We start from the raw sequence: 24,664 nt of genomic DNA on the forward strand, positions 1-24,664 counted from the left end.
AATATGTCCTACAGGTTGGGTCTCCCTTATCCAAAATGCTGGGGACCAGAGGTGTTTTGGATTTCAGATTTTGTAAAAAAATTGGAATGCCTGTATTTGCATATATGTACACAATGAACAATCTTGGAGATGGGACACAAGTCTAAACACAAAATTCATTTATGTTTCATGTACACCATATACACATAGCCTGAAGGTAATTTTATACCATGGAGGACAGTAGCTGGTCTTCTGTGGGGGGACAGTAGACATTTATACAGAAATACGGAAACCCTGTATCCGTATTGATTTGGACTGGTAAAAGATAGATATTTTGCAAGTCAAAGTCCACCATCTGAGTTTCTCCCGCCAATTCTACTGAGATGAAAGACACCAGACTGCAGCTTCCTGGTGGTGCAGTGGTTAAATGCCTGTACTGCAGCCACTCACTCAAAACCATAAGGTTGCGAGTTCAATCCCAGCTAAGAGGGTCTATATGCTTGTTCTTATTTTCTTGTTTGTAGGGGCCTAAAGGGAAGTTATTTGGGTATGTGATAAAAGGCAGAGTCTTATGACTCTTATTGTTTCAACTTCTTCTACTCCCTTTATCATTTCTAAATTGCCTTTCCCTTTCTCCCCATGAAAGTGGGGGCGGAGGGTTAGAAAAGCATTTAGTAATTTTATACAATACCTTAAATAATTTTGTGCATGAAACAAAATATGTACATTGAACCTTCAGAAAGCAAAAATGTCACTGTCTCAGCCACCTATGAAAAAAGTTTTGGTGTTTGGAATATTTCGGATTTGGGAATTCCAGATAAGGGAGGCATGACCTGTAGTGAGCTTTTTTATTTTAAAAAACTAACAATATGTACATGTGAAATAAAACCACCAGGTCATGTAAGATTTGCATAAGTTAAAAAAAAAACATTTTGAACCATCTGGAGACGCCTTGAATACTTCTTTCAAAATACATCCAACAATGACCTTTCCTTTCACTAGCCCTCACCTTTGTTGTGATTTCCATTTTGGTGGGCAATCTATACTTTTCTTTTCTTTTCTGAACATGCAAGGGATAGCAGGAAAGGCTTATCTGCTCTTCCCCTTTTCTTTCTGTTTTGTTGTCCATACATGCTCAGTATAGAATTCTGGGAGTAGCTACCATTTAACTTGCCTGTTGTGGGCAGGTACACATAGCTAAAGTAGGACTGGCTAGACTGGATCTCTCTTTCTCAGCTCCAGCTTTGCTTATTGAATTGTTTGCACCAGTTATAACACAACTCCACAACTCTGTATTTCTCCAGCCCTCCTTCACCATCCTCTGAATACTGGTACAGCTAAAAAAAACCAAACAAACCTCAAGCTAGACAGAGGATGACAAGGAAACATGGGCTGGGTAAGTATAAAAAGCCTTTCTCAAAAGAGTGTCTTTGACATACACTTTGTTAATAGAAGTATGGTGGTAAGTACTTGAGGAGGGAGATATTTTAATACTGAAAGTTCCTGCTTTGGCAAGAAAACTGAATCAGGAAAGTGTAAGGATTTGTCAAAAGCAGTAAGCTCAGTGATCTGATCCTGTTCTGGAAAATGGAATGGCTTTTACTAAATATATAAGGTGGAAGATTAGAAACCTGTCCAAATCCTTCCATCTTCAGAACTACCAGATGACTCCCAGTGCTGTGCACATCACTCCTGCACAAAGTTTACCTGCTTGATATTTAAGTCTCAGAAAGACTCTTCCAAAGATTTAGAGACTTTTACTAGTAGACAATGGCCTGATACAGACAGCCAAAATAAAGCTGCTTCAAGTCACTCTGGAGGTATGCTGTTTCAATGATGCATGCATCCTAAGAGTCCAGAAGCTGCACCAAAGCCACGCTCCAGTCCTAAGGACTAGAGTGCAGCTTTGGTGCAGCTTCCAAACTCTTAGGACGCATGCATCATTGAAACACCATACCTCCAAAGTGACTTGAAGCAGCTTTATTTTGGCTGTCTGTATAGGGCCAATGAAAGGGCCATGATATGGTGTGTATCAATATTGATAGATTTAGGTTTAGTGACATTTTATTCCCTACCTCCCAAAAATATTTATAAAACAAACCCAAAGCAGAGAGCATATGGATTCAACCACTCATTATCCATTCTTGTGCTAGGAATTGGATATCTAAAATACCCAAAGCTACTTTATTGGCCTTTGAAGGGCAAGCAGCTCTGCCTTGACTTCTGAGATGACAGATTTAACTTTAATTTCTTCTTTTGTTCCTTGACCAGCTGCTACCAGTAACTAGAGATTAAAATGTACATATGAGTGAAAAAATAATGGTATTATATTATGAGAAGTGCTGTTTTGCACTTTCATTTGTTGCATCTTGGGACAGTTAAAATATCCTCCACAAAGTAATCTTTGCCAGTTTATATTAGGGTTTTGGTTAAAGTTTTGGTTTTAATCTTTCCACAGTGGAAAAAAAAATACCAGTCTCAATACCATTTGGATCTTGATTTAGTGATATTATTGTATAATGTATAACATGCAGATTGAGAGCTTACATTGAGCTTGCATAGTGTATATTTATATTCATGTAGTAGATGGTAGTTGCAGTATACCTTGTTCTACTGGTTGTGTATCACAGTGTGCCTGGAATCCTGTTGGCTACTTCAAACTAGAGTTTGTTGTTGTATGCCTTCAAGTTGTTTCCAAATTATGGCAACTCTAAGGCCATATCATGGGGCTTTCTTGGCAAGATATGTTCAAAGGAGGTTTGCAATTCCTTCCTCTGAGGCTGAGAGTATGCAACTTCCATGGCTGAGTGGGGAACTGAACCCTGGTCTCAAGAGTTGTAGTCAATACTCAGGCCACTTACACTGTGCTAGAGTAGACCACTGAATCAACTGTTGAATGGGGAGTCCACACCTAGCTAAATTGCTTTGAGTCAACTGCTCTGTTCTAGTTGGGAATAACAATAGCATTTAGTCCTGTGTGAATTTGTGGAAGTCAGCTTACTGTTGAATTTTGATGACTCTCTAGAGATTATTGCATACACTTTATCCCATCGTTCTCCCGTGTTTAACATCAAAGATGGGTCTTATGGCATCTCCCATATGCAGCCTGTATGCAACCCAGGCTTATCCCGCAGCTTTTCAAGCATTGGAATGGTGTCTATGCAGGAAGAGAGACTTGTTTGTGTATTTCATAACAAAGTACTGCACATGCCTATCTAAAAGAGGGGGGTGGGCTCTGTAAGTCTACAGTCTAAAGATCAAATTAAATCATTTATCCCCCCTTTTTTTTTGCCAAAGTACCACTTTCAGAGGTGAAAGACATCTGTTTGTCATAGCACCTGATTTTCTTCACCTGTGCTGTATTTACCATACTTTGTCTTGTGATTAGTCAATGGAAGGTAAACACGAGCTTCATTTGCAGTTCTGACTATTGAGGTAGTACATATTTCTGAGGAAATCCTGCTGTGAGAGAAAAAAATGGATTAACTTTGGGAATACACATTCCCCATAATGTCTGGTTTGACTCAAATTTTCTAGTTGCATTACTGATCAGAAGTCTTAAATAAGACACTTCTACGTTGTTGGAGAGTGACAGGATCAGCAGTGATGCATCCAATTATTTTCCTTCAGATGAATGGATTGCAGCAAGTTCCTACAGGGATTTTCAGCTTGGCCAGCTAGAGGAAAATACCTAGACATATTGCTTTTGATTTACCGAAAGTAAAAAGGTGTCGTTTTTGTCCCCTTTACATTCATTTTATTTTTGCATTATTTCTGGTTTGCAGAAATGTTGTCTGAAAAACCTCCTGCATTTGCAGTTTTTTTCTACTTTAAATCTACAGTACTTTAAATCCCATTTTTGAGTGGGATTCCTATAGCTTATACTGACATTATGGAGTGTAATTGCTGGATTGTGATGTGCAACTTCTGTATCAAATGGCTATATTGTGCAGCTGAATACTCACTCAAATGTACAACTGAATGCATAACCAGATGTGCACCTGCACTTATATTTGCAACTGCATGGACATTTGCATGAGACTGTTCATCTGCATATATATCTCTATACATAAGAGATCTGCATATGAAACTCTGGTAAAATCAGTATGCAGTGGATCCTTGATATCCACTGTGGGTTGGTTTCAATAACCCCCATGGATACCAAAATCCATGGAGGCTAATCTTTATTTATTTATATCCCGCTGTTCAGCCAAAAGGCTATCAGAGTGGCTTACAAATTGTTAATTAGACATTTTCCTGCCCTCAGGCTTACAATCTAAAGAGATAAGACACAAAAGGAGAAGGGAATGGCAGTGGGGAGGGGGAAATGTCCAGCAGATCTGCTCTCCCTCTGAGGCCTGGACCAGATGGACTGGAGGGAGGGCCCTTCTTCTTACTCTGATTAGGCCCAATGGAGCTGGCTTGCCTTTCTCTCCCTCTGGATGGTGGAGGGAGGGAGGGCCTTCTTCTTTTCAGGCAAGGCCCACTAAATACACCAGCATAGTAAAATGGTGTCCTTTCTATAAAATGGAAAATGTTAATAATTTGGGGGAATTTATATATTTTTAAAAATATTTTCAAGCTGCGAATGCATGAATCCATGGGTAAAGAATCTGTGGATATGGAGGGCCAACTGTAGATGCCCTGTATCAATCAAATATTATGGGGGAAGTTGCCCATGCATAAGGCACCAGGAGGATTCTGGCCCCAAAGTGATTAGACTGGAAAGAAAAAAAGGTGATCTCAACCCTAAACCAGATCTGTTTTCGGCTCAGTTACTTCCCAAACACATTGCTGAACAAGATTAGGAGATAGAAAATCAGTCTTCCTGCTGTCTTCTCCACCATGCCTAACTTTAGAGTGTCAGTGGTAAAATATACAGCCTATTACTTAAGCAATCATCATGGTGTTTGAATAATGCTGGCACCTTTTGCCAAGAGGCCTTCTGGTCACTTGCATTTTCGGGAAGCCAGCTGAAGATTTAAAAAAAAGTAAAAGGAGGAGGAGAAGTTGGCATCTACCAGGCTTTGTTGTACACTTGTTCCCCGGAAAGACAGCCACAAAACACAAGGGAATGAATGAAAAAGATAAATACCGGTCTACACCTTGTTTCTTGCCTCTAGGTCCTGGTTGGCTGTTTGGTTGCAGAAACACTTTGTATGGACAATCCTAGACTTTTCAAGAGTAGTCTCTCAAAGGAAAGGTAGGAAAGACATGCAGTTCAAGGAGAGCAGAACAGGAGAGCAGGAGAAGAGTTTCTTGATCGTTGTGTTGGCTGTTTCCAAGCCAAAAGGCAGGACACTTGGGCAAGGTGATGGATACTTATTTAAAAACTGACACAGTCCCTGTTTCTGCCTGGAACTTGCTTGTTTTCAGCTGGCTTCAAGTGACTTGTTAGTTTTACAAAGGACTCTTCTGAAAATCAGAAAATGAGAAACAGTCGGTGTTGTGATGAGACTATTGGACTGGGACAACAAAATTCAGTGAGTGATCTTGGGCCAGTCACTCGATCTCTTTCAGCCTGGCTTACCTCAAAGGATTGCGGTGAGGATAAATCAGAGGCGAGAGCTGTGCACATTACCTTGAGAACAAGTGGGATAGAAATGAAAAATACATACAGGACAATAATAAGAAACAGGAAATGGTCAGTCCAGTTTTGAAGGCCTAATTGCAGGATCATCTGAGTATGGAGTTGCCACAGGGAAAGCATCCATAGGTAATGGGATTCCCATTATAGGTCATGACCTTTTAAATGTAATGGTAGTCCCTTGACATAAATGTCTAGTTGTGTCTGACTGTAGCAGGTGGGTACTCATCCCTCACACTAAGCTGAAGAGCCAGCATTATCTGAGGACTATTCTGGTGGTCATGTGGCCAGCATGACTGCACCAAACGCTGTCACCTTCCCACCAAAGTGGTACCTATTTACCTACTTGCATTGGCATGCTTTCGAACTGCTAGGTTGGCAGAAGCTGGGACTAGTGACAGGAGATCCATCATGCAGCACTCGAACCTTGAACCAAGAACTGGCATCTTGACACTAAGCCACCGCATCCCTATATCCACACGACCTATAAAGTCATGTGCAAATAATGGGCATAATTATAATAACTGGCATATTATGGAAACCAGATGCCTGGAGATGAGGGGATGGAATAGGGCAACCCTGAGTGTGTCAACCTGGAGGATTTCTGCAGTGAGGATACACACACAGACACACATATACATACACACAAATAAATAAATAAATAAATAAATACAAGGACGCAACCAAACACACACACATATACGAGAGACAAGAGAGGAGGCAAGGACACAGTCAAATACACACACACACACACACACACACATATAGAGAGAGAGATTTTATATACAGTATATATATTTGGCTGTGTCCTTGTCGCCTCTCTTCTCATATATATATATATATATATATATATATATATATATGTCTCTCTTGTCTCTCATATATATGTATGTCTTGTCTCTCATATATAAATGTGTGTGTGTGTGTCTGTGTTGTCTCTCAGTCTCTCTTGTCTCTCATATATATATATGTCTTGACTTGTGTGTGTGCGTGCGTATAATGTCTCTTGTCTCTCATGTGTGTGTGTCAAATATATATTTGGCTGTGTTATATGTATCTATATGAGAGAGTCAATCTCTGAGTCCAGAGAGGAGAGGCAGGCTCTGTGGAAGCGGTGCCTGCCTGCCTGCCTTGGCCCAGCCTCCGGAGTCTCCTCCTCCTCCTCCTCTTCTTTTTCTCCTTCTTCTTCTTCTGGAGAAGGAACCTGCGAGCTGCTCCGAAGCACAAGCCAAGCATCGCCTCCTGCCAGCCAGCCCTTCCGCCTAAGCAACGGAGGGAGAAAAGACCCATCCTCCTCCAGCCCTTGCCCTGCAGCAGGAGAGGCTCCCTGGGATCCCTTGCCTTCCCCATAGGCTTGCTTTCCCCTTCTTCCTTCGGAGGGTCGCACGTGTGGCTCCGGGTCCTTGCCTTGCGCTCTCTCTCTCGCTGCCTTCAGCCCAAGGCTTCTCCTCCTCTTCCTCCTCGCTGCCTGCCTTTCTCTTTGCCAAGACCTCGCCTGGGACTGTGCCATGGCCCCATCCTGGTGGCTCCTGGGGCTGCTCCTCCTAGGTAAGAAGGCTTGGGGCTGGGTGGGATGGGGGTTGTAGTGTCTGTTGGGTGCCTTCACGTCTATGAGAAGCTCACCAGAAGTCAAAGTTGACTTGAACTCACATCAGAGTACAGGGGGTTTATAGTGGGGAAGGGGGGATCCCCAAGGCTTCTCCTTTCTGCTGAGTCCTCCACTCTTTTCAAGAAAGAGTGCTCCTTGTCACATGTGTTTTTGTTAATTTTGCAATAGGAAGGCAGAAAGCTATCTCTTCAAAGGGGGGTGGTTGCCATTGCTTTCCTCTGAGGCTGAGAGAGTGTAACTTGCCCAAGGTCACCAGCTCCAGTGGGTTTCCCTGGCCCAGCCAGGATTTGAACCCTAGTCTTCAGAGCAACACTCCATGCACTACTACTATGGCGGTGGATCTGTTATGCATCGAGAGAGATCTGCCTCTGGGATCCTTGACTTGCTTTGACTGATCCTGGAGGGCTGAGACATTTGACAGAGATCCCATATATATAAAATAATAATAATTTTATACTACACACACACACACACACACACACACATAATATTTGCAACATCAGTCATATGTCAGCGATTTATGATTTTCAAAACCAAACATTTAAAACCTTTAAGATAACTATAACTATATATATATATATATATATAGAGAGAGAGAGAGAGAGAGAGAGAGAGAGAGTTATCTTAAACTTTTTAAAAATACAGTTTTGTAAATCGTAAATTACTGTAGAATCATAGAATGTAGGTTGCAAATACGATATGCGTGTACTTGGTTGTTATTGTGATGTTGCTTTATGCAAAGGCCATTGACCAAAAGCAATAAAATTTGACAGACTGGATGGCCATCCCAAGGGACAAGATTTACCTAGGGTTTCCTTTGTGTGTGTGTGGCTTTGGAATGGGATCTCCTTCAAGCAGCGAAAGTGTTGCCATGATGGGCAAAGAGATCAGATTATTATTTATGATTAAGGGGATTCACACTTGTAGCGAGGAAAGTTTGGCTGCAGGTAAGAACTTCTGAATAGCTGGAGAGTAGAGAGTATGGCTCCAATCCCTCTGAGGCTGCCTGAAGATGGAATATTGAGCTGTTAAAATAGCAGAGCTTCTGAAAAGTTAAGTTCCAAGGATGTGGTGTTGTTGTCCTGTGTCTTCCAAGTTCCTTCTGGCCATGTTATAACGTTACATAAAGTTACCTGGGCAAGATTTATTCAGAGGAGGTTTGCCTTTGCCTTAGGCTTAGAGAATGTGACTTGCCCAAGGTTACCCAGTGGGTTTCATGGCTGAGCTGGAATTCAAACCTTGGTCCTCCATAGTCCCTATCCAATACTCAAACCTCTATACCTCACTACTGAAACAACATGCAGGCATCTGACTAACATCTCCAATTGTTTTTCTTCGTTTCCTGTTTGGTTTGCAACATCTTGCCTGATGAAGAAGCCCATGGAACTTTGAAAGCTTGCAACAAGTATATTGTGCATTTTGGTTGGCCAATAAAGATATAATTGATGGATTTTTGGTTCTCCAAAGTAAGGCTAGGATTGCAGTTTAAAGAAGGAGAGATGCCCCAGGGAAAATAAACAGTGGACTTACTTCTGAGTAGGCCTGTAGTAGAGGGTGGTTGTGTGCCTTCAAGCCATTTCTGGCTTATGGGGAACCTAAGGCAAAGCTATTGTGGCGTTTTCTTGACAGGTTTCTTCAGAGACTGCACAGGAATCCACACACACAAACACGGTTCTGTTTTTATGAGCCTGGGATTGCGAGGCATGTGAATTCCATACAGATAGAAAATTTGTAGTTAGTCCAGATTAATCTGCAGGATATGGTTGGAATGGAGAGACGTGTGTCGATTTTTGTATGCGCAGTCAAAACTGGGAAAAGTCCGATGCCTGAAACACCAGTCATAAAATATTGATAAACTTTCATGTGCACTATATAAAAACATTTGCCTGTCTGTATTTCCCTTTCATCCCAGAAAAGATCCCATGTTGCTAACATGGCGTAGTGTTTTGATTGTTGGATGACTGACTCTGGAGACCAGGGTTCGATTCCTCACTCAGTGGTGGAAACCTACTGGGTGACCTTGGCCGAGTCACGCTCTCTCAGCCCCAGAAAACCCTGTAGTAGCTTTGCCTTAGGGCAAGAAATGACTTGAAGATACAGAAAAAACAACAAAACCTTACAACAGGTAAGTCTCTAAATGTAACATGAAAGAGTGATGATTGTTCTTTAACAACCAGATCTGCAAGAGGACAAAGTGATAAAGAGGTGGTAATGGGTAACTCATTTGTATTAATTCCCAGTCCATTAGCTCCCTCTTGTTGAAGTTTTTCCTGGAAATCTATTCATGGGTACCCTTATTAAGTGGGCCTTAATATGCATGGGATACCAAGAAACAACCAAGCTGGACATTTAATAATTCTGGAAAGGAGATTAATTTTGCATCTGCCTTCTGAGAGCCAGTGTGGTGAAGTGGTTGGCATATTGGACTTGGACTCAAGCAAACTAAAGTTTAAATCTCTGCTCAGCCATGGAAACTCACTGGGGGGACTTTAGACAATTCACAGAGTCTCAAGGACAAATCCATACTTTTTCATCCTCAATGGCAAACCTCCTCCGAGCAAAGCTTGCTGAGAAAACCCTATGAGACGCTTGCCATAAGACGCTTGAACTCACATAAGAGTGCAGTGGATTTTTATCTGGGTTATTTTCAAAAGCTTTTCCTTCTCTTTTCTACTTAGCTCTCCACTCATTTCAGGAAAGAGTGCTTCTTGTCACATTTGTTTTAGATTTTGTTAAAGGCTACAGCTTTGCAATAGGAAGGCAGAAATCCATCTCTTAAAGCAGCAGGTTGTGCAGGATTGCTTAAAATCTGTCTCCTGTGTTGGCTGAACCACTCCAGGTTGAGATACTTGAGGGAACTGGTAGGGGTCCCAGGCTCCAAGTCATCCCCCCCCTCTACTTTTCCAGAATCCTGTACGGATTTTATGTCTTGTCCCAAAACCAGATGTTGCTGTCAGGGAGAGCAAATGCAGTTGCTTAAGGAAGAGATTCACTGCCACACACAAAGCCATCTGCTCCTTCCTTCCCACATTTTTGTGGGACTGAAGGCAAGTTCTGTGGCTAAGCCTGGATGAGTCCTGGCTCAGTTTGAAACCTGGATGGTTGCCCTGTGACTAGGCTGAGCATCTGGGACAAATTCCAGACGGATGGCCCCCATTAGCCTGTTGTAGCTAACCCAGCAAAGGAGCCTTCCAAGCTACACCAATATATTGTGTCGTGAGTTTCTATAGCAGAGCTTGCTGACTTTCCTAGATTCAGAGATACATAAACATACAGGTATTAGATAAGTGCACACCAATTTTCTTGTGCTTCTTGTCATATTTCCCCCCTTTGAAGTTCCAAGTTGCAGATCACTCTGCTTGCAGATAGTCTGCTGTAACAAAAGGATTACATGCACACATGTACATGTGTTAGGGATCTGCTTTTATTTGCCATGGCAGGGAGCTTGCTCGAAGGAGCCAGCACTAGTCTCTCGCAGCTAATAAAAGATCACAGTTAATAACTGAGGAAGAGCTGGCTGCTGGCTGTAGCCAAGCACCTGAAGTTGGTGCTGATCTGAGTGGGAGGGAAGGCTTTTTCTTGGCTTTGCTCTTCTCTTGTTATTGGACAAGTTCAACCGGTGAGGCAGAAATCTTCATGATAATGTTCCCTCTCTTTGATTTTAGGGGTTAGATTCCCTTTCTTTGACTTCTTCATCCTCCTTCTCATTTGCAATGTTTGGTGGGGCTGTCTCTTTTGATCATGCAATATATGTATTTATTTGCTTATCCGAGTATTTCATCTGCCCAGTAACCCAAGTGCTTTTGGCAGTACAACAGATTAGAAACACAAACTGCAAGCTAGCAGTGAACAGAGCCCATAAAAAACAGCGGCACATACTGAAACCTAAAGTAAACAATTTAAGGTTTTGTTTTTAAGGGATTAAAGAATGAAGTGTTCTAAAAGCAGTTCCTGAAGTCTGGGTTTGCTTCTTCTTTTTTTAAAGGTCTTTACCCAGCACCAAAAAGAGTATAATGTAGGTACCAAGCAAGTTTCTTTGAGGGGGACAACCCTCAGTTGAGAGTCAGCGTGGCATAATGGTTTGAACATTGGACTATGACTCTGGAAATCAGAGTTTGTATCTCAGCTCAGCCATGAAAACCCACTGGGCGATTTTGGGCAAGTCATACTCTCTCAGAGGAAGGCAAAGGCAATCCCCCTCTGAAGAAGTCTTGATAAGAAATCTCTGTGATAGAATCAACATAGATCAGAAATGACTTGAAGATATACAACAGCAATTCACAACTGAGGAGCCACAACTGAAAATTCCCTCTGTCTTCTATCTACCCACCTCACCTAATTTGTTAAGGACATCTGAGAAAGGATTTCACAGATGACCTTAAAAAGATGCTTCCTCAAGTCACTTGGTCCAAAGCTGTTTAGGATTCTAAAAGTTGCAAACAGTACTTTGACTGGGAGTTTCATGTCTTCAGGTGAAATACCAGGCAGTGCAAAACACTGATATAATGTGATCCTGTTAGCCAAGTCCCCTTAATAATTGAGCTGTCATGTTTGATACTAGCTGAAATTTCTAGGCTATTTTCAAAGGCAACCCTGGGTATAATTATTTTCAGTAATCCCAATGGAAGGTTCATAGAATGTTCATATGGACATGAATAAAATATTATTTTATTAAGTTTCTCTTGGGATTGTTGTATAAAATTTGCATATTGTATTAACATTATAGCATGGGTACAACATATGCACAGGAAGAGAGAGAGAACTTTTTCTCCTGCATATGTTGCAGGCAATATCCAAATATGTATCATTGTTGACATTGATAGGTTGGTACTGACAATCCAACTGAAGCTTTGCAAAGCTCTGAAAAGACTAGTGTTCACTTACAGAGCCTGAATATTGGAAACATATTTGTGGGCACTTGAAGATTCAATCTGGAGTAATTGGCATTTAGCTTTTGGAAGCTGGTATTCATCACATTTTGAACATTTGCAATATAGGTACCGATTGTAACAACAGAGAAATTAGAGACAAAAGCATGAAATGGAAAGGCACAAGGATAGGAGGAATGTGTGGTAATAAGAAGGCATGTTTTAGTTATTGCTTGTGTACCTAGTTATACTGTATGTACAAACTACTGCCTGTCTACTATTTAAAATCATTTAATGTTTCTGATAAAATCATGTCAGTAGCACTGAAAGGAAATACACTGAAACTAGTTTACAAATTGCATCTCATGACTGTCCATTTGTCACATATTAACAACAATTTATCCTCAGTTTGTTGGAGAGGATGCAGTGATAAAGGAACATCCTTATGTGGGTGGCTCACATGCCTGGAGGTCAAAACCTTTTGGACAGAAATTCTGGACTTTATTTCTCAAACATTATTTAGTAATAATAATAATAAGTGTTATTTATAAACCGCTATTCCGTGTTGATCATAGCGGTGTACAGGTAAAAATTGCAATATCAAATACAAAATACAAGATAAAAATTGCAATACATAAATAAAACTTCAATAAAAAACATTTCAAAATACAGATTAAAATCATACATCAAATCCAGGCCAGCTAAATGTGCTCGATAATGCTGTACATGTAGGGGGGAGTCATATATCATCAAGGAGCATCGGGGAAGGCTTGTTGAAACAGGAAGGTCTTAAGTCTCTTTTTAAATTTAGCTAGATGGTTTACTTTTGCTACTATCCACATTTGAGGGGAAGCAACAAGGGCTTGAAATAATAATAATAATAATAATAATAATAAGAATAATAAGAATAATAAGAATAATTTATTTCTTACCCACCTCTCCCCAAGGCTCAGGGTGGGGTACAACATAAATTAAAACACATAAAATAATTTAAATATATTCTCATAGGAATCTTAAAAGTTCAGAAAGAAGTGTGCAACAGTGATGTCCAGCCACAAGCAATATTGTTCATGGATACATTTGGTTCATGGTAGTGCCTTCACTGAGGGATGCAAGGAATGCGGTGGTTTAGTGGTTAAGATGCCAGTTCTGACAATCGGAAGGTTGGCAGTTCAAGGCCCAAGTGCTGCTTGATGAGGTGAGTTCCCATCACTAATCCCAGCTTCTGCCAACCTAGCAGCTTGAAAGCATGTAAAAATACAAGTACTGTAGATAAATAGGTACCACTTCAGTGGGAAAGTAACAGCTTTCCATGCAGTCATGCTGGCCACATGACCACCATAGTAGTCCTCTGACAATGCTGGCTCTTCGGTTTAATAATAGAGATGAGCACCTCCCCCTACAGTTGGTTACAATTATATGTTTCATGTCAAGGGGAAACCTTTTTGGATACAACATCCACAGACCTTTCTCTCTGAATTTAGTCAACAACCTTTAAACATTGCTACAAAAGCTTGGACCTACAGAAAACCTGCTGCCTCAAGTTTCATTATCTTTCTGCATGCCCTGCTATAACACTCCATTTCCTATGCTTAACAAGTTAAAATAATAATTTCCCTAATATTAAACTAACTGCTTGAAATTTAAAAAATGTAAAATGTCATCAATCTAATTTATTCAAGTGCTACAATCAAAACATTTCTTAAATATGCTCAGTATTGGCAGCTGCACCCCTGTAGCATCAATGGCAAGAAACAAAAGCAGATACAGATGATACTTTGGGAACTACAGGTGTATCTCTGTTAAAAAAGCCTCTGACAGTGAAATTCCTTTTTACAAAGGCTTTTTTTATGCCTGCTCATCCCCCTTTCTGCCTAGTCTATCTGGATATTTCTTTTAGCAGCATCAGCATTGGGATGGTGATTAAGAAGGGCTGGAGAAATATAGACTTTCGAAACCAGGTGGCTTTTGTAAACCGGCCAGGAGGCAGGTAAGAAGTCCTGTTGTTCCTTAGGGTGGTGAGACTGCATGACCATGCTGCCATTGGGAAGAACGCAGGCTTGCTACCCACGGATGCTTAAAACCACAGATGGCAAATCCACATATACCGAGGGCCAACTGTATTAAACTTGGAGGAAGGAGGTGTAAACATTGAAGAAAGGAAAATCAACAAAGATATGCAGACAACACCATACTACTAGCGGAAAAGAATAAAGACTTAGATCCATTTCAACCGGAAAGAAGTAACCGTTAAAGTGAACAAAGTTTGGCTACCAGTCCTAAAAAATAGCAAAAATCAGGACTCAGCAAATGCAAATGAGAAACCACTCAGGGGCTTTCCCAGCAGACCATGATCACCAATTAGCAGACACTAATCCTCCATGTATATCCTCCTGCCTGTGGCCCGGCCATCAACAACAGAACAATATACAGATTAACATGGAAATCACTCATCGCTACCCAGGGTCACACAGTGTGTGTGTGTGTGTGTATCCAACTCTCTTCCATGCCAGCATTCTCTGAAAATGCCAGCCACAGATGCTGGTGAAACGTCAGGAATAAACTCTTCTAGAACATGGCTACATAGCCCGAAATACCCACAAAAAACTATAAATGCAGGTCATGAAAGCCTTCGACTTCACATTTAGAACAATTACTGAAGAAACTCAATGAAGAAAGTGCAAAGGCAGGTTTACAGTTTGAAATTAAGAAAACAAAAATAATGACTACAGATAATTTACATAACTTTAAATTTGACAATGAAGACATTGAAATAGTTCACGGTTTTCCATACCTTGGCTCGGTCATTAATCAGAATAGAGACTGCAGCGAAGAAATTGGAAGAAGGCTAGGACTAAGTCTCCTGTTAACTTATAGCAACCCTGTTATCTTATGGCACCTGGTATTCATGGGTGATCTCCCATCCAAGTACTAACCATGGTTGACCCTGCATAGCTTCCAAGATCCCACTCTCTGCTAATAAATTCAAGTTGGCATACATGGTTATCCTTGTCCCCATTTTTATCTTCACAACAACAATGCTGCAAGGTAGATCAGGCTGAAAGAGAGTTATTGACTCAAGGTCAGTCTTCAAATTTTCATGGTTCAGTGGGGAACATGGATCCCCTGGATGTTACTTTTATCCTTCCTGGATTCCAGTAGGACTTCAGTGAAGGAGTCATTAGAACACTGTTGATGTATTTACCCCTTTCAGTGTTCTATAATAGTGTAAAGGTTGTTTTTTCCTCCTGACCTTGCATAGAAGTACATAAAGTTCAGTGCTGACAAGTGGCTATGATGGCTACATAAGGTTTAGCCCTTGTAGAATGAGGCCAGTCTATATTATTTGAGCTATGCTATGAAGAAAATTCAGAAACTCCCTGTAAGACAACCCTGCTTCCAAACTTTCTTCTGCCAGATGCAACATTTCTTTGAATAAGGTTCCAGTACTGGTTTTCTTCTTAGTAATTTCTGGTTTTAGAAATTATCCTTACTCATCATTCCGTACTTGTGGTATAAAAACCACAACACATATGCATCTCCACCAGCCTATTTTATTTCAATCCTGTTTTTATCTCTATCCCTAAACTTTGTAGTATTCATGTATCATTAGAGTAAGGAATAAACAATTTCAAAACTCAGGATCCAAAAGGAATACATTAATCGTTGATCTTTTTCTCTGTTTGAAATGCTTTTTGAAGTACAAAATACATGTTTCTTTAAAACAAAAGCATCCAAATTAAACAGGCACAGCTGCTGGAGAGTATGTGTTTTGCTCATTAAATGTGAGTTGTTTGTTCAGGATTCTTTAATTATACTCTCCACTATATAAAATAATTGTGGACAATTGTTAATCTTAACCCAGCTTTGACCAAACTGTTTTCAGCCACAAAATGAAAAACATCGAGCAATCTATATGGATTCTTTCACATTGACAGTCTGGATCACATTTAAAATAACACTTGTCCCAAATATTAGAATGTCAGTCCTTTAATGAACAGGTATGTAGACAATGTTGATGATGACATTTCCAAGAAATCGTGGTTGCTTGATGACCAAGCGACCAAAAATCGGCAAGTAAAAACTTGGTGTTCAGAGAAACTAGAGTTGTTATTGCTATTGTGGGGGTAGTGGGGAGCGAATTTAGCTTTTCCATCCATCATCACAGAAATATAGTATGACTGTGCAGGACTCCCTTGTGAGCCTTGAAATTTGTCAATGATAGATGAGTATTTGGATTTCCAAGGAGACATAGTACAGATATGCATTCAGCTCAAACAGAAGTTAATGGTTTGAGATTAACAATGTCTGCTTTCAAATTAATAGGTCCTCTTTGGTGGATCTGGTCCCTCCCTGCAGGATTAGGACATTCAAATATAATCCACTATTCACAGCTAGGCAAGGTTCATTCAAATAAGGCAAGGAGCCTCTCATTCATGGCTGCATTAGTATTTACCCTCCATACAAAACAAACAACAAATAATTCATAACAATTAATCATTTTGTTTGTGTGTTTCAATTAAATTATATAAAAATACACTTAATAATATAGTACAATTTATGTTTTAATATAAATATAAGATTCAAACAGAGAAGAATCTCACAGTTCTTCTCACAGTGTTGGGTGTCTTCTGCATTCTTCCTGAATGGCTGTAATATTTAAAAACAGATCAGTTCTGTTTTGCTCAGGAGCAGTCCTTACATCCCTGCTAACATCCTTTAGAGGCAAAATGGTTTACTGAGCATGCATTGTTTGCTATGTGGGAAACTGCTATACCCAGTGTTCGGCACCCTAAAGGCACCAAATCCCATCTGATCTTGCAAGCTAAGCATGGTTGGATCTTGTTATTAATACAGTACTTGGAAAGGAAACGGTCAATGAATATCAGATACCATAAGCTATATTTCTGGGAAGGAACTGGCAAAAAACACCTCTTAAGTATGCAGTAGGGGCAATTTCACACTACATAATTGCAGTGATATGATTCCACTTAAAATGCCTATGGCTGCATCATGTGGAATCCTGGAAACTGTGGTTTGGTGAAGCAGGAGAGCTCTCTGGCTTAAAATATTTGCGTTGCCATTGTGATATTGAGATTGAAATTTGTAAGTAAGTTAATTCTGATGTATGTCACTTAAGATGGAAGTATGGGTTGAGTCTCCTTTATCAGGAATTCCGAAATCTGTGATATTCCAAAAACCAGAATGTCTTGTGAGTGGCTGAAATAGTGACACATTTGTTTTCTAATGGTTCAGTGTATGCAAACTTTGTTTCAAGCACAACATTAGTTTTAAAAATTGCATAAATCTAGGATATGTGTACAAAGCCTAAATTTATACAATATCTATGTATATTTTCCAGCTATGTGTATAAGGGGGAGTCATTGTGGCATAGTGGTTTGGGTGTTGGATTATGACTCTGGAGACTAGGGTTCAATTTCTTGCTCGGTCATGGAAACCCACAGGGCAAGTCACATGCTCTCAGCCTCAGGCGAAGGCCATGGCAAACCTCCACTGAACAAATCTTGCCAAGAATACCCCACAATAGGTTCACCTTAGTGTTGCCTTAAGTCAGAAACAACATGAGGGTACACAACGACAACAAATCTGTATACGATATACATGAAACATAAATGTATTTTGTGTTTACATGTGGGCCTTATCTCCAGGATGAGACTCATTATGTACAAATATGCAAATACAGGTATTCCCCCCCCCCCACCACTACAAAAAAAATCTGAACTCCAAAACCTCTCTGGTCCCAAACATTTCAAACAAGGAAGACTCAACCTGGACTATCCCCTGGGAAATTGACCACTCAGGATGGATGTTTACAGCTACTTTTAGATGGAGTTGTATTTCCCATGGGACACAAACCATGTAGCATTTAAAAGCAGATGTTTTTTAAAGCTGATATTCCAACTGCACAATTTTCCCCATACTAAAAAGAACAGAACAGAAAAGAAAAGAAGAAAACCAAATGAAACATAAATCATGCTTTGCTTCTTCCTAACACCCTGTAGCAATGGCAGTTCCTCCATAGGAATCTGTAATGCTTATTTAATATACAGCGACAATGCATTCATGAATCTGCCTTAATTAACTAACAGGGCAGCCCAGAGGCTCATGGACCATTCACAGACACAGCATGGCTGTACTAGCACTATACAAATCAAGCCAGCCTCCCTGTGAAGGTGTGCTATTAAGGTGTGAGTGGTGCTATTAATTTGTAGTGGTGATATTGCTAGGCAAAATGTGTTCCTTAAAAATTACCTATGCTTATTCCTGTTGGTTAAAGGCAGATCATCAGCATAAAGTGGGGCCTGAACTGGTATTGACACGTATATTTTGTCATTGAACCCACACTTTAAAAGCTCAGCTGATGTCATGGTTAACAGGTGCCAGTTGAGATCATGCTTAGATGCCAAAAAATATCTTGGGATTTATTCACAATGATAAAACTTTAAGCTGAAAGTAACAACAAGAAGAAAAATGTATTCACCTCTCCAATTACTTTGAAGTCATTCCTTTGCTTTTGGCATGACGAAAGCTTTTATGCATGGGATGTCCAGAGTGTGAGAAGCAAATTGGGTGTTAAATGAGGAGTGTTCCTTTAATGTGAAGAGAAATGTGAAACTCTTGAGACGCAAGGACTCATTGTTATGGGAACAGAGTGTAAAGAATAGCCATGTAGAATTTAAAGACTGTGTACAGAACAGATTCACACTATTTAAGCCCACTTGACCGGGAGCTAGAAAAACTCTGGAACAAAACCAGAGAGATTGTCAGGAAAGAATGCAAAAAGACACTATCTGCAACCAAAAAGAAAGAAAAGCCTAATTGGATGATAGATGAAGCTTCAAACAGTTAGTAACAAGCAAGATATAAGTGTAAAAGAGGCTAGAAATAGAGTCAGAATCCTGATCACAACTGTTATAGTAATCAGTGCAAACAAATGGAAGAAGACAACAAAAAGGTAGAACAAAAGTCCTCTTCCACAAAATCTAAGAACTCAAAGGGAAATTTAAACCAGGAGTAGGGCTGCTATATGATTAATAGGGGAACCCATTGGCTGGAATTCTGTTAGGGACAAACACTTACAGTATGACCCCTGTATCTGCAGTTTCACTTACTTGTGTCCAAAAAAAATATGTTCTCTCAAGGTATCTGGATGTCCTCCAGTGCAAGACTATGGTCAACTTCCAGAAGAGGTTGACTGTATACTGGAGAATCTCTAATGATGTCATGGCCAGCCAAGATCAGCTCTCGGAGGATGAGGAGGAGGATGAGCCTCCTCCAGAGCAAGGGCCGATTGAGGCAATGCCAGGTGTTAGTTCTGCTCTGCCAGGTCCCAGCTGTGATCCTCCAGCCCCAGAGCAGGAGATTCAACCAGGTCCTAGTGCCGAAGAAAGGCTTTCTAGGGTGCCACAGCCTAGTGGTGATTCAGGAGACGAGGCGTGCCTGCAAGTGCCTTCTTATCAAGAGAGAAGGGCCGAGAGTGCTTGCAGGCGCAGATCCAGGAGGATTGCAGAAAGACAATCGGCAAACCAGCCTCAGGTGGCTCGAGGGAGAGCTTCCCTGATTTAAGTGGGAGAGAGGCTTGAGTTTGTTGCTAGAGTTTATTGCATGAGCCCTTGGTGTGATTGCTGTCGCTCTAGCTCCTGACATCTTGTTACCTTGCTACCTTGACCTCGGACCAGACCTTTGTTATCTCTTGGCTATTGTGACCTCGGACTGTTTTGACCACGCTGCTTTCTGGCTTCCTGACTTCGGCTCGTCTTTCGGCACGCTTGACTTTCTGCAACCCCGACACCGGCTTGTTTTCTCGGCTTGCTCCTTGACTGCTTCTCCACAAGGTTTGTTTTGCCTACACGTGTTGGTTGCAGGCCTGGTTATCAGCATAAGTCAGAGATTGCTGGCAGCAATCCCGGACAAATGCCTATGGAGAACACCTTTCTAGACCGTGGAGGTCTTTCAGTGCAACTCTATGGTCAACTTCCATAGGGTTCAGTATTATACGTGATTTACACTACTGTAGTAAGACTGGGAACATAACCTCTGTAGATATGGGACTTGTCCTGTATATATATATGTGTATGTCATGCTATGCGTGTGGGATCAAAAAGCAACCATTATGCAATGGATATATTCCGCTCATAGTGGCAGAAATGGTGTTCCACAGACAGCATATTCATCTGTGCCTTGTCGTTGCAAATTGTGCATTGTACATTTCGTATTATAGTTTTGCATCCTATACTTTGCAATGTGGATGCACATTGTTCATCGTTGTGCATCGTGTATTGTGAACTTAGTCATTGACATGTGTTGTGCAATACTGCTATTCTGCATGGAGATTGCATAGCACTCATGTCGTCTATCTCTGTATGTCAATATTTAAACTGTATTGAGAGGATGTTGGGTTACAGCCACTGTGTGATCAAGGGTGGGGGGAGACAGTGGAAGCAATACACTGAAGAACTATATAAAAGAGATGAAAGGATGTCAGAATGATTCAAGGAAGAACTTTCTGATGATGAATCCATTATTTTAGGAAATGAAATGGAAGCTAGACACAAAAGAATTTGGAAGAAATAAATCACAAAGAACAGATGGCATACCAATAAAGTTGTTTTAAAATACAGACAGAATCCAGTCAAATTCCAACTAAAATCTGTCAACAAATATGGAAAACAAAACAATGGCCCACAGCTTGGAAATGCACACCATACATTCCATTTCCCAAGACAGGAGACACCAGGGATTGCAGTAATAATTGTATGATTGCATTAATCTCTCATGCAAGCAAAATGATGTTCAAGATTTTATAACAAAGACTTTTACCATTTATGGAGTGAGAAAAGGAAGAGGCAGTAGGGATCATATTGCAGAGATATGTCGGATAATGGAATGCACCAATGAATTCAGTTTGTGCTTTATAGATTATAGCTAAACTATATCATAAAAAATGAATTGCTGTACAAGAAGTGGGTATGTCACAATATTTCATTGTTCTGATGCATAACCATTACTCTGAACAAGAGGCCACTGAATATGGAGAAAGAGAATGCTTTCAAATTGGTAAGGGTTCATATAAGGTTGTATTTTATTACCTTACCTGTTTAATTTATACTGTATGTAGAATATATATCTTATGGAAAGCAGTCCTAGATTTGGCAGAAGGAGGCATAACTATTAGGGGAAAGAACTTCAGCAGTTAAAGATAAGCAGATAATACCATATTACTTGCACAAAACAGCAAAGACTTGGTAAGACAACTGAGGAAAGTCAAGAAATATAGTGCAAAAGCAGGATTGTTGCTGTGTTCCTTCTAGTTGTTTCTGACTTATGGAGCCCTTAAGACAAACAGGGTTTTCTTGATAAGATTTGTTCAGAGGGAGTTTGTCATTGCCTTCCTCTGAGGCTGAGAGAATGTGACTTGCCCAAGGTCACCTAGTGGGTTTTCATGGCTGAATGAGGATTCGAACCCTGATCTTCAGAGTCCCTGTCCACGCTGGCTAAAGCAAGCTGAGTATTAAGAAAACAAAAATGATGACTATAGAAGTTTTACATAACTTTCAAGTGGACAATGAAAACAGTGAAGATAGTAGAAAGATATATAGTGGAATACCAAATTCAGGATCATCCATGACATAATATTTCCAGTTTCTGATTATATTTGTGAAAGCTGGACACTGAAGAAGTTTGATATGAAGAGAATCAAGTCATTTGAAATGTGATTCTTCAGATACCATAGACCACCAAAACTAAAATAAATATATTCTAGATCTAATCAAGTCTGAATTCTCTAAAGAGACTGAACTGAATCATATCATGGGACAGACAGATTATGGGAGAGATTATGATGTTTGGTAAAGTTTTTAAAAATGTATTTTTAAAAATGCAATTTGGTTCTCAAAGTTAACAGTAAGGACATTATTAGATGAAGCTTAAACGTGGAATTTTAATAGGATAAAGGTGGCTTTGCCCAGTACTTATCACATGATGTGTCTGTCCTGCTGCTGCATTGCATTCCATTTGATAATGTAGTGCACCTTTTCATTGATGGGTAAAACGTGTCAATATGCTCTCAGTCTCACTATTATAGCACAACTAACTCCATGGGTGTGAAAATCCCACAATTCTGGCAGGACAGGGCCTGATTCTCCTCCTCTCTTCCTTTCCCACTCGCTATTCTGTCACAATCAGGTTGTCAGGTTTTAATTTTTTTTTTTTTTTATCTTTGCTGTGTTTGCCTATTTATGGCAAAACAATAAAATAAAAATATTTTAAATAGTTTTCCCCCCTTAATTACAAACTCAGCGAAATTAAAACTTCTTAACTCCCTATTTCAGTTCATTATGACCTGTATTTTCTTTCGTTCCTGCTATTTGGTATTGAAAAACATTATCACTGATTTTTTAATATTAATTTTAAGTCCTGAGATGTCTTCAAGTTTTGCATTACTTCAAGATTTTTTTTTTATGGGTTGGTATGGTAATTGTGAGGATGATAAAGCATCAACCGCAAATAAATTGATCTTTGTTTCCTCCTTCCCAATCATATACCCTGTAATTCCTTTTTCATTTCTGATGTGAATGGCTAAGGGTTCTACTGTTAAATTATTATATTTATGTGTGCTTTTGCATGTTTTCTTTCTAAATAGTGTTTCTTTCCATTTTTTCTTTAATCTAGTAAACTTTTTAGTTTGGTTGTTATTTAAAGAGGTATAGTTTTTAAAGATATAGATAATTTATGTCTGTGACTTGTTTTGCTTTGCTTTTCAAAATGAATAAACATATTTTTTTTAAAAGGGGGAGGACAGATAAACCTGTCTTACCAGTTAAGCCCAGGAACAACAATTACAGATCTGTAAGTTTAGCCACCAAAATGGAAATCATAAGAAAAGTGGAAGATGATAAAATAAAAAGTTATCCCTGCAAACATTTTAGAAGACTCAAAGAGTCCCTAGAAGGCTCAAAATGTTTACTTATGCAAGCTTACCTGGCTTGGTTGTTTCATTTCACATTTGTATATGGTTAGTTTTGAGTAAAATGTTTACAATAACATGTCCTTTGGGGGTGTAGGAACTTCCCTGTTCTTTCCATGTTATTTTTACCTGTGTTGCCAAATTTTCTGTTAAAGATGTAATGCTCAAGAACACATTTATTTTGTTAACTGAGGTTTACCTGTACTAAAGAAAGCTATTTAGGACATAAACTCTTGGCATCTGGTTCTTTGCAGGAGGGCTGACAGTTGTAAGGGAGGGGCTCCATGTAATCGGTCTCCATCCATAGTAAAGTATCTTTGCTGTTGTTGTGTGCCTTCAAGTCGTTTTTGACTTATGGTGCCTCTAATGTGAACCTATCATAGGGTTTTCTTGACAGGTTTCTTCAGGGGGGGGGGGTTGCCTTTGCCTGAGTGAGTGTGACTTTCAGGCTGAGAGACTGTGACTTGCCCAAAGTCATTCAGTAGATTTCTTTATCTGAGTGGAAATTTGAACTTTGTTCTCCAGAGTAATAGTCTGCCATCCTGGTTCAGTGCTGGCGGGTGCCATTTTGTTCGGTCGGAAGATTTCCAACCAGAACATTTCATGCGCCTCAGCACTGAACCGGGACGGCTTGGCGCCGGAGGACGGAACGGGGCATTTTGGAGGATGCTTTAGCGTGCGATAAAATCCATTTTTGGCCAGTCGCGCGCGCACATGAACATCCTCTTTCCGTAACCGTAATGGAGACAAAAATGGGTGCGATAAAGTTCTAGGTCTAATACAGTATGGTTTACTGAGAATTTTTTGGGGATAGTCTGTAGTATTATCATTAGATGGGGGAAAGGCCTGTAATTTAGACCCTTTTACACTACATAATTATAGTGCTGCGATTGCACTTTAACTGCCATGTTTCCATCCCATGGGATTTGCAGTTGAGGGATGTGTATTCAGAATTTTAAGCCAGGAGCTCTAGTTCTTCACCAGACTACAAGATTCCACAGAGTGCATTCACAGGTACTTTAAGTGAAATCATAGCACTACAATTATGTAGTGTGAAATGGCTCCTTCTGAAGCTTCTTTCAGGGAGCACGAAATGTGGATGTGGAACTCTAGCAAACTTGTTACGGGCGTTTCATTGTCAGTGCTGTTTTTCCCAACTATGAAATGAACCTTATGGTTTTTCTGTTACAGTATCCAGTCTGGCCTCCTTCCCTTCTCTGGAAAAAACAAACAAATCAGGCCACCTGGATAAGACAAATGAAGAATCTAAATGACAGGCTATATTTGTGGCGAGGAAGTCCTAAACTTTGTTGTAATTTGAAGGCGCACCAGTTCTGTTATTAGATTATGCAAAGGGCAGCTTGAACTTCAGCTTTAATTTGAGCATCTGTCGGAGGCATTCAAGGGAACTGGAATGCATCAAAACGTTGGCCCATGCTGGCAGGCAAAACAGTAGGCTGAAATTTCAAACTATCTAGAAACCACACCCTAACAAACACTCCCTCTCTTCCAAAACACACACACACACGTACACACACAAGCCCCTGCATTTTGAAAGAATGCCAATTCTGTTCTTCGACTGAACAAGCATCTCTCCCCCCCTTTGAGGCAGTTGAGAGTCAAAATTAAATATG

The 24,664-nt window shown here is 40.1% G+C and overlaps 1 protein-coding gene across 1 annotated transcript in view; it reads left to right on the forward strand.

Moving 5' to 3' along the window:
• The first annotated feature begins 6,956 nt into the window (after positions 1-6,956).
• The window catches only part of LOC149315610 (protein APCDD1-like), a 46,646-nt gene continuing 28,938 nt past the window's right edge, over positions 6,957-24,664 (forward strand). The window contains exon 1 of the mRNA XM_089513738.1: positions 6,957-7,114. Within this exon, the coding sequence (XP_089369864.1) occupies positions 7,075-7,114 (40 nt within the window). The 5' untranslated portion in view covers positions 6,957-7,074. The remainder of the gene's footprint in view (positions 7,115-24,664) is intronic.

This window comes from Sceloporus occidentalis, unplaced genomic scaffold (assembly GCF_023333645.1).
Source record: "Sceloporus occidentalis isolate IW3139 unplaced genomic scaffold, rSceOcc1.0.p SCAF_3, whole genome shotgun sequence".
Taxonomy (NCBI): Eukaryota; Metazoa; Chordata; class Lepidosauria; order Squamata; family Phrynosomatidae; genus Sceloporus; species Sceloporus occidentalis.